The 18039-nt window shown below is 41.5% G+C and overlaps 1 protein-coding gene across 1 annotated transcript; it reads right to left on the bottom strand.

Annotated features, from left to right (window-relative positions):
* Window positions 1–1002: 1002 nt before the first annotated feature.
* TNIP2 (TNFAIP3 interacting protein 2) lies at window positions 1003–9038 on the bottom strand. The gene is made up of 6 exons (XM_082052077.1): window positions 8457–9038; window positions 5861–6166; window positions 3832–3915; window positions 3051–3332; window positions 2548–2667; window positions 1003–2042 (listed from the first exon to the last, which is right to left on the bottom strand). Exons 1-6 carry the CDS (start codon window positions 8913–8915, stop codon window positions 1761–1763), a joined length of 1533 nt encoding a protein of 510 aa, XP_081908203.1. The 5' UTR covers window positions 8916–9038; the 3' UTR covers window positions 1003–1760.
* Between the last annotated feature and the right edge of the window lie 9001 nt (window positions 9039–18039).

Genomic DNA, 18039 nt, shown 5'->3' with positions numbered 1-18039 from the left:
CTGCCAAGATCTGTCTTTGTAACTATCTTGTGATGTGAATCACTAAAAAAAAAAATCCATATTCCACCGTATCAATCAGTGGCAATATGGTATCGGTACACACTGAAGCTGTAAACAAGGCTTGTCTACTGAGAACAGTTAGAAAAAGTAAGATTAGTTTATGCCACAGGAAGTTTAATCATATGTTTCTCAGCCTATATTCTGTGGGCTACATCTGATCTCTAAGACCGTAAAAGGTGATGTACAAAATGGTTACTAAAAAAAGGCAACATTGTGTGTGTTGGGAAAAAACAGGCTAGTAATCCTTCACAGGTTTGCAATTAGTTAACAATCCAATCGATTAAGAACCATTGCACCTGCACACTACATCCAATGGCCCATGCATTTTTTTCTGGTAATTGGCATAAACCATCAGCTTCCTTTGGGGCTGTAACAAGGTCACAAAAAAGAAATAACATGAAAAATATCCACAGTGCTCCTTAAGTGTAGTCCTGGGAAGGAAGCAAAGCAGAAGACCAGCGTGGTGGTAAACAAAGTAAGTTGTCTTTAATTATGAAAGGTCCTGGTTGTACCAGGCCTTTACCAGCTCTGACATGGTGAAAAACACCTGGAGACAAGGCTGAAAAAAAACCTGTGGCCCTGTTACATTTGTGCATTTTAACTTCTCATACTTCTGCTCAAAACAGTCCCCTAGTTGCGGTTTTCATCTCCAGTGTACATAGGATAAGAAGATATTTAAGCTAGCAGTGGTGTCATCGCAGATGTGCGGCAGGGTAGGCCGTTAAATGTGTTCTCATGCATCTGAAAGGTCATTCTTCCTCTCACACACAAAGAGTGATTTTTCAACATATTTGAAAATAGTCTGAGACACTAGTTATCACTGAAGTAATGAAATTATTCATATCTGAAACCAAGACATTTAGGGAGCCCTTAGTATAGTTACTGGGAGTATTTCACATTTAAATACTTACATTGAAAGAGATATTTGACCACTTTAATGCAGTAAGGCAACTGCACAATCACATTTATTATAAAAATAATCCTTATGTAAAATAGGAATACAGTCAATAATTACACAAATACACATTTACAATTGTGTAAAATAGTTCCTTACAGCACAGAAAAAATAAATATCCCTGTACATTGTTTCTGTGCAAAAAAGACAGGCTGTTTTGGGTCAATAACCAACCCTTTTTGTTTTCTTCACTTCTCCTGACTTCAGCTGAACACACAGATTTTCAGATGAAATGTCTGAAATTTCGGCCTCAAAAGACAAGAAAATACTTTCACTTTTAATCCAGATAAAACACAAGATTTATTTTTTCCTATCTTCTGCCAAAATGCTGCTCTTCCCCTGTTCTTCAGCCTACATTTTTGGAAGAGGAGGAAAATTTCAAGTTCAGTAAATTTTTTCACAAGCCTTCAGACTGCTGTAAAGAATCAGACTCAAATACAAGTCACGCTGCACTCTGAAGTGAACTACCACTGTAAGTTTCAGTTTAGTTTGTAGTAGAATTTGCATCATGCTTGCCTTCCTCGTAGTTGTCAAAAATAGTTCTTCATTAAAACACTTTACTTGAAGTCTTTCATACAGTCCAAGAGAAGGTGAAATCAAGTAAGAGGTAGATATTGTTCATCCTCCTAATTCCTAAGAGGTGTCCATTTGAATTACTCTGGTTTAGGACTGTAGGGGATACGTATGGAGCAAAGTTTTGCTGTCTGTAAAGTAGTGATTGACTTACATGCCTCACATCATGTGGTCACTGACAACATTCAGCAACATGCTTAAGGAATTCATCGCTGAGTTCATCGCTGAAAAACCTCATACAATGAGGGCATCGGAGTTCACCCTGCACCCTGCCCTCGGATCCCGAGTTTCCATTGTCCGCAGGAGGAGAAGCTTGTTCAGGTTGTGAAGATGTTCTTCTCGTGCCTGTTTGGCCTGGGCTATTGCCTCGGAGATGTTCAACGTTCTTCTGTACGTACATATGATTTTGGTTACCAAGGTGAACTCTGAAATGACTACTTGTGTCTCTTGGGTCCTAGGAGAAGGAAGAAGAGCTCTTGAAAATGATGCAGTAAAAATAAAATCTTTAATAGAATATTTTATCACCTTTATCTGAAACACTGCTCATGTTTTTATCAGATTTGTAAATAAAATATCCATCAGTTTTTGCAGTTTTATTAAGATAGTTATAAAAAGGCTTCTAGAAAACACACCGTACATAGCCAGTATGTTACTTAAAAGATGACACTATTAAAAGAATCATGGCCGCCCTTCTGCTCCTTCTAAGAATTCACCCTTACTATGCTGATTCAAGATGATAGATGGAAAATGGACTGCAAAGGGGTACTACATGTGCATTGGGAAGCATCTCCACAAGAACCCACTATATAATAATGTAAGTTTTTGATAGTTGCACTGAGCTGAAATGGTTTTAGAAGCACTAAGATTTATTTTTTTAAATATATTTAAAAGTATATTCATTCTAGTCCTGAATCCTGTTGACATGCTTTAACTGAAAAAGTAGCATGCTGCTTTCTTACCTGTCTTCTTGCCAACTGGTGCTGCAGACATGCAATTTCTGCCTGAAGCTCTTGTATTTTAGTCTGTGCTCGTTCTCTGTCTGATCTCTCAGATGTGAAATCATCTTTGTAAACTAACACCTGAAAAAGAATTATTACGTTAATATTTTATAATCTAGAGCATTGGCAGGTTACATTAAATAACTGAGCCTGTGATTCCTTTGTCTGTAAATACTTATTCCCAGAATCTCAATATTATCATTTTTTATGTCTGTAATTTAAAGATATTTGCATTTCTTTTTCAGATCTTTCATATTTTGTATTAAAGCCAGCAGAACTCCATTCAGATCTCATAAGTAGTGAGTTTCCTTTCGGTTTATGGTATTAACTATCTGTATAGCCAAATGCGGCAAGACAAGGGGCAAATGTCAAAAGAAACTATTTCGTTTTTCCCCACTTGGACTTCAACACTCTGAGGAGAAACTAACAATTCCCACCTCTAGTTAAAAAAGAAACTTAATGACCTGTTGCTCCAGCATCTGTATGCGCTCGTTATCTCCTTCGCTAGCCTTCTTCACGTCTTCTAATTCTCTCTTTGTTTTCATGCATTCACTCATTTTTTCTTCCAGTAGCTTGTTTAACCGGAATATCTCCTTGTGCATCAGGTCAGAATTAGTTTGTGCTGACATCAGGCCGTGCTGCTGCTCCAGCTGTGACTTCATCTCTTTCAGCTGCAAGTGGAGTCGCTTCACATACTCATCCCTACTCGCGTCGTATTTCTGCCATTTTGCATTTAAGTCTTCCACCTGAAAGATTACCCAGGAGAGTCATGAAGACACAAGCTTTCATAGACTATCTGTATATGCAGGATCGAAATTCTCTAAAAGATAAATATAATATGCTGACTCTAAGCGCTGAGTGTGGATAAGCCACTTTACAGGTGGGTAGAAGATTATCGTGCTATAAGCCAGGATCTTCCCCATTTGCCAATCCACAGGGACAGTATTAAATTATATGGAACGGGAGGTCTTGGCGGTTACTCTGGGCTTAGCGTTGTTCTCTTAGGGTAGAAAACAGAAGCATGGAAGGAACACAAATATTTTCTTCTGCAATGTATTTTAACAAAAACAAACAAGTAGTAAGTTGTTCTTAGCTGACAGAACAAAGATTATGTGCCATGTTGAAAGGACTATGAAAAATTCAACTGTCATTTAATTAGATTAACCAGGCCTTACTTACTCCAAATGTACTGTAATTCAGAATACTCAATCAAATCTTAACCTTGTACAGAATGAAAGTACTCACGTGAGCTACTTTTTGTTTTAACATCCTGTTTTCATCTCGTAGGTTGCAGATAAGAGCTTGAAGTGAGGTTTCATTGTCGAAAAGCTATAATTTTCAGATAAAGGAAGCGTTACTTTAAAATAAAAAGCCCAAATACTTAGCTATGCTATTAAACTGGAAGTATTTTTTTTTTAGATTTCTCTAAAACTATTTGCTATCAGCGAAACAAACGTACACATAGGTCTACTTATTGATATATATTTCTAAATACTAGTAGTATAACCTACAGCTTTTATAATTAATAAGCAGATCAAAATTGTACTCAGATTTTTACCACCTTGCTACCGCTTTTAAATAGATCTGCGTGGTGTAGAAACACACCTGGCTTGCCAAATTCTGAGCCTACTAAGGGTAACAAGAACCATACTGCACTTTTTACATGCATGAGTGTCTACACTAACGACAACAGAGCTTAACAGTTCACACCAGCTCCTTGGAAACTACTTGTTTGGCGTGAGGGATGCACAGCAAAGACACAGATATACCTTCATCTTGCTTTGTTATTACTGTCAGTTTTGGCCAGTACTAGGAATAAAATACTGAGAGAAAAAAAAAAAAAAGCCCTGCTTACTAAATAATTGACTAAAATGATACCTCTTTTTTACAGTTGTGACATCTGCTTAAAAAAACCCCCGTGTACGTGAGTAATATAGAACACTTTTGTACAAAATTCCCTAGAATCAGCTAGTAATTGCATCTGAAATTTCTCTTCTTCAACAGGGAAGTCCCCACTGTACAAGGTTAGCTACTTATTACATATATCAAAGTAAATCAGGTTTCCTGTCTACCAATTATATGTAAAATACGATAATACTAAATGCTTCAAGTCCCTTAAAAAGTAGTTTTTTCTTATATCTAGTCAACCTCTAACTACTTCTTACAGGTAACTCATGGGGGTAAGTTTTCTTTGGAAATGGTCCTGGGTGTTTTATGAAGTAGAAGTGAGCATGCATAGAGTTTATCATAGAAGCAGAGATGAGTGGTCATGTGAAACAGTACTACCACTGTGTAGCAGTAAAAGCATGAGACAGAATTATCCTTTTTTGTGAGAACTGGCTGTAGCATCCTACTCAATACTCTGATCTGTTACTGGAGGCAGCGCCTCTAATGTTATTTCCCCATAGTATTATCATGAATTACCAAATGACTCTGAGCCATCACGACTTCTGGAACAACAGAACAACATGATCTACCTCTACCCTATTCTGAAAAGCTTCATCTAAGGTGATGATGTGGCAAAGCCACACAGCCATTAACAAAGTACCCCAAAATCCAGGTGTTACTTTGTGCCCCTCAGTAGCATTTCTGCCACCTTCCTATCATGAAGTAGTTTTTTTACACATCCTTGCTGGAGAGAAACATAACCTTGTCCTGAGAGGCCAGGGAGGACCCCAGAGGAAAAGGGAAAAACCAACCAAACAAAAAACCCCACAACAGGTAGGGCAGCTTCACTTATTCTTCCTTAACCAGCTTTCTGTAGGTCTGTACTACATGTGCAAAGCCAAGTCCTGATCTGAGAAAACCACATGCTACAGAGTTCTTAATATAAATACTTCTTTAAAATAGCTCTACTTTGGTTTGTGATTTTATACATTTGAACAAGTAATCAGGAGAAACCACCTTCAAAAGCACAGCACCATCTAGTGAGGCGCAGAAGCAGGCTGCGGTATAAAGAAGGTACTGTCTGCTGTACATGCAGGGAAAAACTGTTATCATGGAATTGCTGAGGGTGGAAGGGAACTCCCAAGATCCTCTCCAAAAAAAGCCTCTGAGGATGTGAGATTGCCAAAATGCATGTGATTGACAACCGCTTCCATCCTAAATTTTTGGTTCTTGGAATTATTTAGAGCTTGCCACGGTAGTCTTTTCACTCCACACGACATTATTTCAAGGGAGGTTTCTCACCAATCACCAGTTACAACCATCATATTATAACTGACACTTCAGAAGCTAATAAGACTTTAAAGGAACATGGCAGCATTAAGAATACCTGATTAGATTTTTCAGTAGGTGTCTGGTTGTCTGATTTCCCCTTCTCTTTTCTTTGCTTCTCTTCTAGACATTTTGCCAGGTGCTGACACATTTCTGCTGTGGATGCTAATTTGCGCTGAAGTTGGTGAGTTTCGTCAGTGAGCGAACGGCACAAAACATCGCTGGTGGCCTGAGCTTTTTCTCTCTCTGCCAAGCTCTTCTGAAGTCGTAAGATTTCTCTCTCCTTTTCGTATGGAGGCTGATTTATCATTTGCTGTATCTCTCCATTTTTCTCCTCTAGTTGCTGATTCAACTTCTGTACTTCCTAAACATAAGGGGGAGGGGAAGTTATTTAAAAGCAAAGTGAACTCAAAAGCCAAAATAGGTCTAAGACTGAATTCCATACTGCAGTAATTCCAAATTGCTTCTATACTCACTGCAAAGTACTTAAAAAGTAAAATAAATCCAATTCAGGTCTATGTAATCACTCAACCTTGGAACTGACAGATCAATCAATCAAAATCTGATCAGACAGCTATACAAGCACGTCCTAGTCAGTAGAATGAAGAAACAACCAGCAAAAATTCAGGAAGATTTTATGAAAAGATATACAGCAACAACAAACTAAAGATGGAATTTACAAGAAACAAAGTAGTTAGAGATTAATAACTATGAAGACTGAGAAGTGCTTACTGGTCCTGCATTCTGAATTACCAGATAGTAGCAATTTTCCTCAAAAAAAATGGAACTGGAAAGTCATCAAAAATGATTGAAGGGTATTCATTGCCTGGCACTGTCACAAGGACAGAGTGGAGGGAGCAAACGCAACCGTCCCACCTAGGAAAGGATGAGCAGTAAGGACAAGCAAACAGAGAATGAAATCCATGTGGCAGCAATGACTATTTTGGCCATAGCTGACTCTCCCAGGTATGTGCAGGGTCTGACAAACTCTTAGGAAATAACTGTCTCGCAGCCACCACACATTCTTGTTGAATTGGAAGCTCTGTGGGATCATCCGCACCACATTAACTTAATGTCTCTGCAGGTGTTTTGAGAAGGACTAAGTTCATTTGCTTACTGGTGTGAACTGCCCTGAGGTACCAGGTATCTGAAGCACACCTGTCCTGACTGTCCAAAACAGCTTGTGCTTAATATCCTCAAAAAGTAGCGGATGCCAGTAGGAGAAACCTCTGCAGCGCTGATCCTCCAGAATCAGGGATGCCCTGGATGCCAGCGTAGACCCCGAGACAGGTACGAGCTTGACTCTGCCCTTCCAGTTCTTCAGCAGTGCTAAGGGAGCTGTAAAAATCCCTCTTCTTTGCCAGCACGTAGGCCTCTGACTTCACAAAATATCTGGTTTTTGTTGTTGTTATTTTTAGTGACAATGATTTCAGTGTTTCTGATTGGGCATAAAATATTTCTAAAAAGAATAAAACTAATATCTAACTTACAGAAATAGCACTTGTTCTTATTACTGATGTTTAAATTCTTTAGCATCACAAATGCTAAATTTCCTGTTTGCTATAACGACATTCACCATCAGACTTCAAAACATAGTCAGTTTGATGCCACAGGTTAGTCATCTGTCTGCAAAGTGTCAGTAAGATCATCTCTTATTACAAATTTCCAAGCTTTTAACTTATTTAAATGCATTTTAGGTGAGCATCATATATGGAAAATGTTTTGTATAAGCATTAGGTCAAGAGACTACTTATGACAAAAATACTTGTTTCAATTTTAAGTAGTGCTTCTTGGTTTGGAAATTCCTTCACACAGCTTCACATAGAAAGAAATGCTTTAAAATTCTTTAAGTATTTCAGACTGAACATGGGAAAGTCTTAATGACAGTAACAAAAACAGCATTTGTGGGGGATGGGAGGGGATGCAGTTTTGAGACTTTTTTTTCAGTCATAAAAGATACCAATTTCTCTAATCTATCTCCTCGCAATCCAGACTTGCCAGTTACTTCTCCAAGTATTAACATGCTACCTTAATGTCAATACAAAAACGCATTTTTAAGTGCACTTAAAAAAAGCCACACACACAAAACACTAATGGAAAAAGTGGTGGCACCAGTTGTTGATCTTACAGCACAAGACTGTTGCATCTGATAAAAAGGAGGGCCTTCAGGAAGAAAAACAGAACTTCCAAATTTAGGGGGTGTTGTTATTTTTTTCTTCTCCTTGTGAAAACAGTTGCATGAAGATTTACAAGGCCGTGCTAGTTTTTTGTTTTAGGATTGATGGTTGACCTTCTCGCACTTAAGGCAGCAGGAGCTACTGCTGGATACAGATGGCCGAGCGGCTTTGGGCACAGGACAATTTTGGGCGCGCAGCAATAGAGCGAGTTCTACCAAAGGCACCAACATCACATTGCGGGGGTCACATCTCCTGTGCCACCCCGAGGGTGTCACTTAACCCAGGATCTGTCTCCATGAACGCGAGCAGCCTCAACGCAAAACGTTCAAGACAAGCTTAGCGAACCCAGCAGCGGCTAAATGACTCATTTTTTCTAGGTAGGAAGGCAAGGACGCAGCTCCCGAGGCCAAGGCTGCCTCCGCTCCTGGGGCACGCACGCCCCCGCCGGGCCCTTCGCAGGGCGGCTGCGGTGTTTACCTGGCTCAGAGCCTCCACTTTTCGCGCCGAGAGCCTCTCGCTGTCCCGGAGCTGCTCCCGGGCCTGGCCGAGCTGCTCCAGCAAGCTCTCCACCAGCGAGCGGGCCGGCTCCGCGCCCGCCGCCCCCGGCTCCGCCTGCTGCTGCCGGGCCAGGCTGCCCCGCAGCTCCCGGATCGTGGCGTCCTTGGCCGCCAGCTGCAGCTGGAGGTGCTTCAGCTGCTGGGCGGACTCGTGGTACAGGGCGCAGAGCGCGTTGTACCGAGGCACTTTGTTCTTCAAGCTCCTGTTTTCCCGGTGCAGCTTCTCCAGCGTTTCCTCCACCTGCCTGAAGCGGGTCACCAAGGGGTCGGTGCTGCTCCCCTCGCTGACCGAGCACATGGCCGGGGACGCCGAGCCGCGGTCACGCTGCTGCCCCTCCTCTTTCTCCTCCAGGGCGAGCAGCAGTCCGGCCAGGTGCATATAAATCCGGAGAGGGGCTGAGACTCCCGCTTCGCTCTTCCGCCTTCCCCGCCGCGGAGGGCTGGCCGCGCCGCTTTAAGCGCTCGCAGGAACCACCTCCCGCCCTTCCTTCCCCGCGCCGCTGTGCCGCGCCGCCGCCCGCCTCTGCGGAGGGGGAACCCCGCGGCAGGGCGGGCAGGGGAGCCGGCCCGGGGGCAGGGCCGGGCGGGGAATCCCGGCGAGGGGCGGAGAGACGGAGTGCGGGGAGGGGAAGCGGAGCGGGGGAGAGATGGAGCCCGAGGGGCGGCTGAGGGCACGGGAGCGAGTCTGGGCTGAACGAGGGGAGGGGGCGGAGGTGAATGAGGCGGCGAGGCTGCTGGAGAGGGGGGCGCTGGGTCCGCGGAGAACGAGGGGCTGCAGAGGGGGCTCCAGGCACAACGAGGAGGGCTCGGTGGAGGCGGGACCGGCGAGAGGCCGCCGAGGGGGGAAAGGGGAGCACGGTCCTTCGAGGCGCTGGCCCCGCGTTGCGAAAGCGCCGGAGCGCGGCGTCCCAGCAAGAGCCGGTGCGGGAAGTCCCCGGAGCCAGAAGGGACTTTCCCTCCCGGTGGCGACCCCCGCGGCCGCTCCGCGAGCCGGGGAGGCCCCGGAGGTGGCCGGGCCGGCCCATGCACGGCGGGCCACAGGGCCGGCCTCTGCCCGCGGCCGTGCCGCCGCCTTTCGGCCTCAGCCTGCGGTACAGCTGCGGGGTCTGGCCTCGGGTTTGCCCGGGCGAGCGGTGAAAAAACGCCCGGAACCCCCTGTGCAGTGTGTTGGGTCTGCATCGGTAGCTGCAGGGAGGCACAGCAGCACATCTCTCCTCAAAGGCTGCCCACCTCTGCAGATTTCGAGGAGAAACTTGCTTAGGAGAGACCCCGAAGAGACCAAAGATTTCAGATTCGTTTCACCAGTTGGTGTTTATACCCTCAGGATTGCACATGGAGATGAGAGTTTGTGGGAGTAAAACCAGGTGCCTGATGCTGAACAACCCAGCACCTGTTGCCATCCTTGTGGTGAATAACCTTTATCAGCAGCACAGAACCTGTTAACCAAGGGTGTTGCTGTTCCAGAGCTTACACTGGTGTAGTATTTCTCATAGGAGTACAGTAAGCTGGCCTGATGTCAAGTATTTTTGGATTGGCTTAGTTATGTCCATACTGTTGTTGTGTTAGAACCACTTGGGAGGAAAAAAGCCTTGAACCAGTACAAAAATAAAGCCTAGGTTACATTTGATTATTATTTGAAATAACATTTATTGTGCGTATGTGTATGCATGTATATAATGTATACAACACGGTGCTTTCGATGTGCACACAGCCTTATTGCACCAGGTTCAGCACAATCACAGGAGATGTTTCTGGACCAAGAAGTACATCTGCCCAGTTACAGAGCAAGTGAAAATCACCGCAGTGTGACAGAGCAGCCTCCTGTGTTAGCACTGTAGCTGCTCATGTCAGGGTAAAAAAGCACAGCAATGAAGAATTTACAGGAATCAGAACATGATGAAATTAGAAGATACTGAACTTCAAAGTCGAGACGCCCAGTTCCACTGGTGATGGATTGGAAAGCTCATGATACTGGTGTGTAGGAAATGCAAGATACAAAGTTTCAGCCTCTCTGAAAAGTGGGTGTAAGTTGAAACAGTAGGTTGCAATCAAATCTAGGGGAAAAAAACCTGTAAGGGTAATCAAATATTGGAAGTGCTTGGAGCAGGTGCTTGGGGCAGAGACCTTCTGAGGTCCCTCTCGACATGAATTATGCTGCAATTCAGCTTTTTCAAGGGAGAAGGTTGTTATTTTGTCACCTCAGTTATGCTAGAAAGGTTTATTCCAAAGATTAGGAGGAAAACACTTGCCTAAGGTACAGGTCTGGGGTGTATTTGCTATTTTATCTTGTAAATAATATAAATACCCCATGTTTAAGGACAGTGAAAAATCTGTGTGGAAGTTGAGAGAATACAATTTTTTTGTTTTTTACTTGTACGCAGGTATATCCTACAACCTTAAGACACTGGGTTTGCTCTGAAGAAAGTGATGTTCCAGCTTTAACACACCTGCACTTTATAGTTTTCATATACATTAGTAGGAAAAGTGGAAAAACTACATGGACTTAATTTTATATTTTCCGCATTGGTATGCTACAGTCAAAGCTAAGTGAAAAATTTGGAGCAAGATTGCTTTTGCTGACTGTCAAAATATTTTGTAGAAACGTATGATGAAGCCCTAGTAATCATAGAATCACATCATAGAATCCTAAAATGGTTTGGGTTGGAAGGGACCTTGAAGACCATCTAGTCCAACGCCCTGGCCATGGGCACCTTTCGACAGACCAGGTTGCTCAAAGCCCCATCCAGCCTGGTCTTTAACATTTCCAGGGATGGGGCACCCACAGCTTCTCTGGGCAGCCTGTTCCAGTGCCTCACCACCCTCATGGGGAAGAATTTCTTCCGTATTTTCAATCTAAATCTTCCCTCTTTCATTTTAAAGCCATTACCCCTCATCCTGTCACTATAAGCCCTTATAAAAATTCCCTCTCCAGCTTTCTTGTAGGTCCCCTGAGGTACATATAGGCTGCTATAAGGTCTCTCCGGAGCCTTCTCCAGACTGAACAACCCAGCTCTCTCAGTCTGTCTTCACGGGAGAGGAGCTCCAGCCGCTGATCATCTTCATGGCCTCCTCTGGGCTCGCTCAGGCAGGTCCCTGTCCTTCTTATGTACTGGAAAAATCTTTTTTGGTTTCCTGTCAGTTCAAACATTAAACTGCAAGGAAACTCAGAAATCCTGTGTCTGCAGATGGGGCAGCAATGTCCTTAAAGCAAACGTCAGAGGAATTTAGTTAGCTGTCAAACAGAATAGTTCATAATACAGTTACATTTGTAGTATTGTATCAGTGTACTAAAATAATGAATTGCATCTGATTACTGTAAACTTGGATGAAGCCAGCACTCCCCCCAGGAAAACACCACTGACTTAAGGGAAATTTGTCCTGCGTAAGTCTTGAATAAGAAACTGATCCCGTATGTTCTCGGGAATGCCCTTAGATGACTGTTTCCTTTTGTCAGTTCTGAAAGACAGAGGAATTCCTGGGAATTCAGTGTCAGAAGCTGGTGCCAGAGAATGAGTCACTCAAGATGTGTTTCTGAGTGTACCTGGCTTTTCCTGGATTGCCTCTTGTGTGCTGTTCGATTTCCTGATAAAGCAGCTGGTCTGTGCAGTGGCACCTTTGTCGTTTTTTTTTTGCTTTTAGACAATAAAATTAAGGCTTATTATGTACAGTAATTCTAGTCAGCAAATAGTTGCATAAACAGCAGGTATGCTCTGTACTACTTTATATAAGGAAGGAATTTCCTTTTCCATACCTTACCGGTCTCAACTTGAAATACAAGGTGAAGTTCACTTTACCATTTCTCAATATTATACGTAACAGGATATCAAAACCATATGAGAAAAGTTTAACCTCAAATTAGGTTTTGTTAAAGAAATCTTAACAAAGTTATTTTGAATAAGTATGCACATCAAAACCAACTATTATAATGTGTGAGAAGTGTCATATAGTGTATGAACAAAAGTGATCAGATACTACCTAGAAACAAAAAGGAGATGAAGCAGATGGTAGGAAACCGCAAAGAAGGAAAGGTGAACTGTATAGGTAGGTTAGATTAAATGTGCATAGACAAAGATATATTTAAAAAACATTTTAAAACATGATTTATATGTAGAGTTGGTAAGAATCATTCCACTGAATGTAGCAGTTATATCTCTGACTTTAGTGCAACTAATATAAGAGTGAGACTCTATGTTTAAAAGTAATTCTCTGTGGACAAAACTATAAAACATATTGGGACAGGCAGGAGGGTACTGTCACTTTCCAATAGTGACATGTGCTGAATTTGCAAAAAACTGTATTTTTTACATGTGAACTCCAGATGTTCAGCCAGTCATGCTGTATTTTTTCCCTGTTGTCTTAAGTCACCACTAATTGTCCTGGAGGGTAAGTCATGACATAATCACACTTAGGAAATATTCCATTGCCTTGAGCTGATTTACCTAAGCAGAACTGGATAGAAATTAGTGATGCTCTTGCTGCTGTAGGCTAAAACAATCAATAGCAGCTCACACTTCCTTTGCTGTTGAAGGGGAATAAAAATGAGTAACAGTTTATTTTCCCTGATGAAATAATCTGATAGACTCGCTGCTACACAAGATGCCCACCTTCGAGCTCTACTTGCATCTGAGAATCCAGTTTTCATGCTGAGCACATACAATGTTTATGCTTCTGTGACTCATAGATTAACAATAATTATAAGCTGCAGTCATGTTTACACTTCTTCCATGGGAAGGGTAAACATCCTTTATATACATTACTATATGGGATGTTCTGATAATTTAATGTTCGACATATTTTACAGTTGGAATTGCAGACTCATTGAGAGGTCAGCTCAAGGGCATTCAGGATTCCTGAAATTTGATGAACTCATTGCAGTGACAAACATATGTAGCCATCTCTCTGCGTTAGGGTTCTGATTTGGATCACAATGTTCCTCTTTCAGTCGTGTTTTCTGTTTATACACATAAAAATATGTAGTGGCAAAATAGAACGTTTTTCATTTATTTCTAATGTAAGCTTTTTCCCATGTGTGTTTTTTTTGCACGGTTTGAACTTTGGAGGATGTCAAAACCAAAAGTGTTCTGATACTTAGGGCAGAGTCCCAGACCCTGTGTTCCAATTCACAGTAAGGCTGAAATAACCAAAATGAAGAGCCGTGACACTGGTCAGATCCCAAGCAGTCCTCTTACTTTTCCCCAAGAAATATTTCTTTCACGTTTATTTGGACTAGGGTGGTTCAGTCTCATCTGTATGTGTGTTGGTAGAGAAGCAGGATATATACGTGTATGTATGTCTCACAAGTCTTTAGACTAAGGGGGTCAAACTCATTTCACCGGTGGCCACATCAGCCTGGCAGTTGCTTTCCAAGAGCCAGATGTAATTTTAGGACTCTAAATGTAATTTTAGGACTGCATAAATAGTCCTAAAATTACATTTTTGCAAATCACCTTTCTGTGCATGCTTACTGGTCCTGTATTGGATATTCCCTGCACCAAGTGTTCAGATATTGCAGGCCCTGCTTTATTTTCTTCTGGATATATTTACTTTTTGCATTTTCTCTTCTGTTTGCCCATGGCACAATAGTACCAGTTCACAGAGTGTGGATTTTATTTCTGTTGCTGATGCTGTCTCTTGATCTGAGAAGTTCAAGCAGTGTTCTTGGTACTTTAGGAAGCTGTATTAAGACATAACTGACTTTGAGCTGTAATTTCTTTATAGGAATGCGAAAAGCTCTGTTGGTTGAACACAAGTTGTCAACAATTGAAGACGGTTTCCTACTCACAGGCTTAGACCACTACAGCTGCCACTCCTACTTAGGAGCGAGCTACTTCTTTGAGCTCGTAGTTCACAAAAGTTAGGGGGGGGACATGTCTGTTTATTTTTGGGGACAGCACAGGGTATGCTGCCTTGTAATTATTATAGGACATTCTTTTCCAAAAACTCATGCTTTGAAATACTGCAGACAAGCCTTTTTTTGGGTTGCAGAAAACACTTCCCAACTCTGACATTCTTAACATATGATCCATATTACAGTTTCTTTAGGGATTATGTATGTACTGATTGAATTTTTTGCTTTCATTAGTATAGAGTGCGGTGAGTTTTCTGGTTTCTGTTATTCACCTTTCCACAAGGCCCAGGCAATTTTAAAGCTAAACTGAGGGAAACAAACAAACATATATGTATGCCATTCAGTTGCATTCAGTTGCAAGACTGGAAACAAAAGGTCTCAGGTGAAAACCTAATTGTTTGTGAATTTGTTTTATGCATTAACGTTGTGTAATGAAGCTTCAGAACGCAGGCTGCACAGTGCCTCTGATCCAGACCGCTCATTCTAACTGCAACAAAATCACTTTACATATTTCTGATGTTTAGCTTTTCTGACCTAGAGGGCAAACAGACCTCCAGAGTGTGATTAGAGAAATGTTTGATTTTAAAATTTTATTTTAAATATCTGTTTTAAAAGGATGATTGGGAAAGGTAATTTCTTAAGGCTAATGGGAACCTCAGAAGAAATTGTAGTTGAGTAGAAATTCTATACATAAATCAGGAAAAAAGAAATGTTTGAGGCTTCTTAGCATGTCCTTGGTACTAGATGGTGAAATAGTTTTCAGAACTAGAATGTTGAAGAAGGGTTGTGAGGAATCCACTGAATGGAACAAGAAAGTGGAAGCATCCTTGGCACGCTGTTTACTCCCCTCCTACACACGCTGCCATTTCCACATAATTAACAACGTTTACCAAAATTCTGATTAGCGTCCACTTGAGAGGCAAGAAACAGAAATGGTGATGTTATGTTCCTCTGGAGCTCCATCTATAAAGCAGAAAATCCATCAATCATCCTGGCAGGACAGGGAAAAGCAGTCTGCAGCAGTTTTAAATTCAAGTAATTGATGTAGTGGTTTTTAGACTGAAGTGAAGAAATAAAGCCATATAGATATCACCTGCTTGAAACTTCAGCTCTTGTTTCAATATATTATTGTCACAAGCAAGAGTAAGGATATTCATAATAATAGAAGAGTTGTCCATTACACTTGAAGTAGACGGGCATTTTGAAACTTTCTGGTCTCAAAAAGAATTCATGGAACGTGAAAAAATAGTATTTCCAAGGAGTCTGCGTGCCAGTATCAGTTCAGCCTTAGCACTATATGTGAGTCTAATGTGGATTTACAGATATGTGTGGATTATAGAAGATTAACTCGGCAAACCACATGAAGAAAACCATGTATTTATTGAAAGTGCTAACTCCTGAAAAAAGCCACTGCGGCTATTTTTCTTGGCTAAATTTGTCTGAGATATCACCATGTGGCACAAGAACTTACACTTATGATACAGGGAATGATGCCTGTTTCAGATCTTTTGGGCTCTAAATGAAATGTTTTCTCCATTTAATTATATTTATGTAATATGTAATGATTGCTGCTGGGTTAATGTACATTTTAGGGCAGATGGCTGTTTGTTTGGCAAAATTATTTTACCACCTTTTTGCCCTAAGCTGTAGAGGAAGGACCACCGGGAAACCTAGCTGTATGGTTTTCATTACAATTTCTGATGGGAACTACTAATATATTTAACTGAACAAATGGAGAGTCCAGCACATAATGGAGTAGGTTTGAGAATGTAATTTGAGGATTGATTGACACTGATTTCCAGTGTCCCTTCCCCTGAGTTTACTGCTTGACCTTGAGTCAGTCTTGTGACATCTCCATTTGCTTTGCCATCTGAACTTTGCACTAACGACAACAGTGACTTACTGTTGTAGATGTTTTAAAGGTTAAAAGGCTGCAGAATATTATGTATTTGGTCCATGAAATGAAGATCATACTCAGTTTTTACTTATTTAATCTTTAGATAAAATCTCAAACAAGTTAACAGAATGACATCAGTACCTGACACGTTATGACTTTTTATTGATAAGGTTATCTGCTTATGACTGAACTGCTTAGAAGTCAGCTGTGAGAAAGTTAATTATGTTAGGCCTTGGATAAACAAAATAATAAATGATCTCTACACTGGGATCCTTTACATGCTGGCTTATTTGGGAGCTAGTCTTAAGTGAGTTCTTTTTAGTATAATTGTGACATTCCAGTTCAAGTGTGTGCAGATACACAGACACCTTTAAAAGGACAAGTTTCAGAAACACCGGTTTTGGACTTTAAGGATTTCCACCAAAATCACGGTTATCGTGCACCAACTTATGGAATATTCCTGTTTCTCTGAGAGCTGGTTGAAATATTGTCATAATCTGAAATTTACTGAAATGATACCTTTGAAACAAACGTAAAGATGCTGTTGCAAGAGTGGTATGGCTTGGAGGGAGACTGAGGGTTTTTGTTGGATCCTCTGATATAGCTGGAAAAAAAAATCTTTTGAGACCATCTCGGCCTCCTCAGATTGGCTGGTCTGTCTCTCCCTACAAACTTTGCTTCTATTCTATCTGTAGACCATCACATTTGTATTATAACTGCTATGACTTATAGATAAAACTACTTGTAATAGGTTTTTTTTAACCTGATTTCTGAAATGATGGTGATGGCCATTAGCTTTAAAAAACAAAACCTGATCTCCCCCATCTCTTATTTCCCGTGAGCTCTCCAGGAAGTGTCTCAGAATGAAAGAAAAGCTATGAATTTGCCAGATAATGAATCCGGCTCTTGGTTCATCGTTCTTTCCTGTAGACAAAATTATAGGTTTCTTGTAAATGTAAAGGAAGTGGAGTGAAGGAGTTCACTTTCGTGATACTGAGGGCAGCCACATGATTGATCAGCGGTTGAGGAGAAAGCTGTGCTTTGGGTATCACTGATTTCCAGAGGCACTAGGGGAACCTGGTGGGTTGTCCCCAGCTGGCAGGTCACCCCCCACCCAGCCACTTGTTCACTCCACCCCCCCAGCAGCACAATGGAGAGGATTAGAAGAGCAAATGCAAGAAAGACTTACGGGCTGAGATAAGGACAGTTTAATAAGGTCACAAATCTAACCCACAGCACTGTATGGGCTGCTGTGAAGAAAATGAGCTCCACCCAAACCAGAGCCAGGGCAAGAAGTGGCAAAGTGTAACTTCAAAAAACAGAGGTTGGGGAGGACACCGGTATTTTGTTAGCGTTTACGTGGGTCTTGCAATTTTCATTTAATAGAAGCAGGCAAGCATTTGTTTCTCTGTTTTGAATGGGGAAACCTGAAGCATTAAGTTATCAAGAGATTTGCTCAAAGTTGCATATAAAATCAAAAGACCATGAGCTGAAGAAGCATTAAATGCTTGAGCTACAAAACATTGAAAAGACTTTGGAAAAGAGTACAAATGCACAAGCAATTTTGTAGATGTGATGTCTGATAAAAATAGGAGCAGAATTCATTTATGACTATGGCTAATAGAAAAAATCGTGTTTAGTATACTTTGAAAACAAAATTTGTTTCTTTCCAAGGCTCACTAATGGATTAATGTCAATCTAAACTACACGATTATACTAGGAATAACTTTCCAGCCTCTCCTTTTCCCATCTCCATTA

The sequence above is a fragment of the Streptopelia decaocto genome (assembly GCF_964273445.1).
Source record: "Streptopelia decaocto genome assembly, chromosome: 4".
Lineage (NCBI taxonomy): Eukaryota > Metazoa > Chordata > Aves > Columbiformes > Columbidae > Streptopelia > Streptopelia decaocto.
This window is presented reverse-complemented; position numbering and strand designations above follow the sequence as displayed.

Bases quoted from the DNA above. Each gene is read 5' to 3' on its own strand.
- TNIP2 (XM_082052077.1), bottom strand. From the start codon at position 8,915: ATGCACCTGGCCGGACTGCTGCTCGCCCTGGAGGAGAAAGAGGAGGGG. The intron at 3,916-5,860 runs GTATTCTTAATG...TGAAAATTATAG, and splicing joins CTACTGAAAAATCTAATCAG to CTTTTCGACAATGAAACCTC. The intron at 2,043-2,547 runs GTAAGAAAGCAG...TCCTTCTCCTAG, and splicing joins ACCAGTTGGCAAGAAGACAG to GACCCAAGAGACACAAGTAG.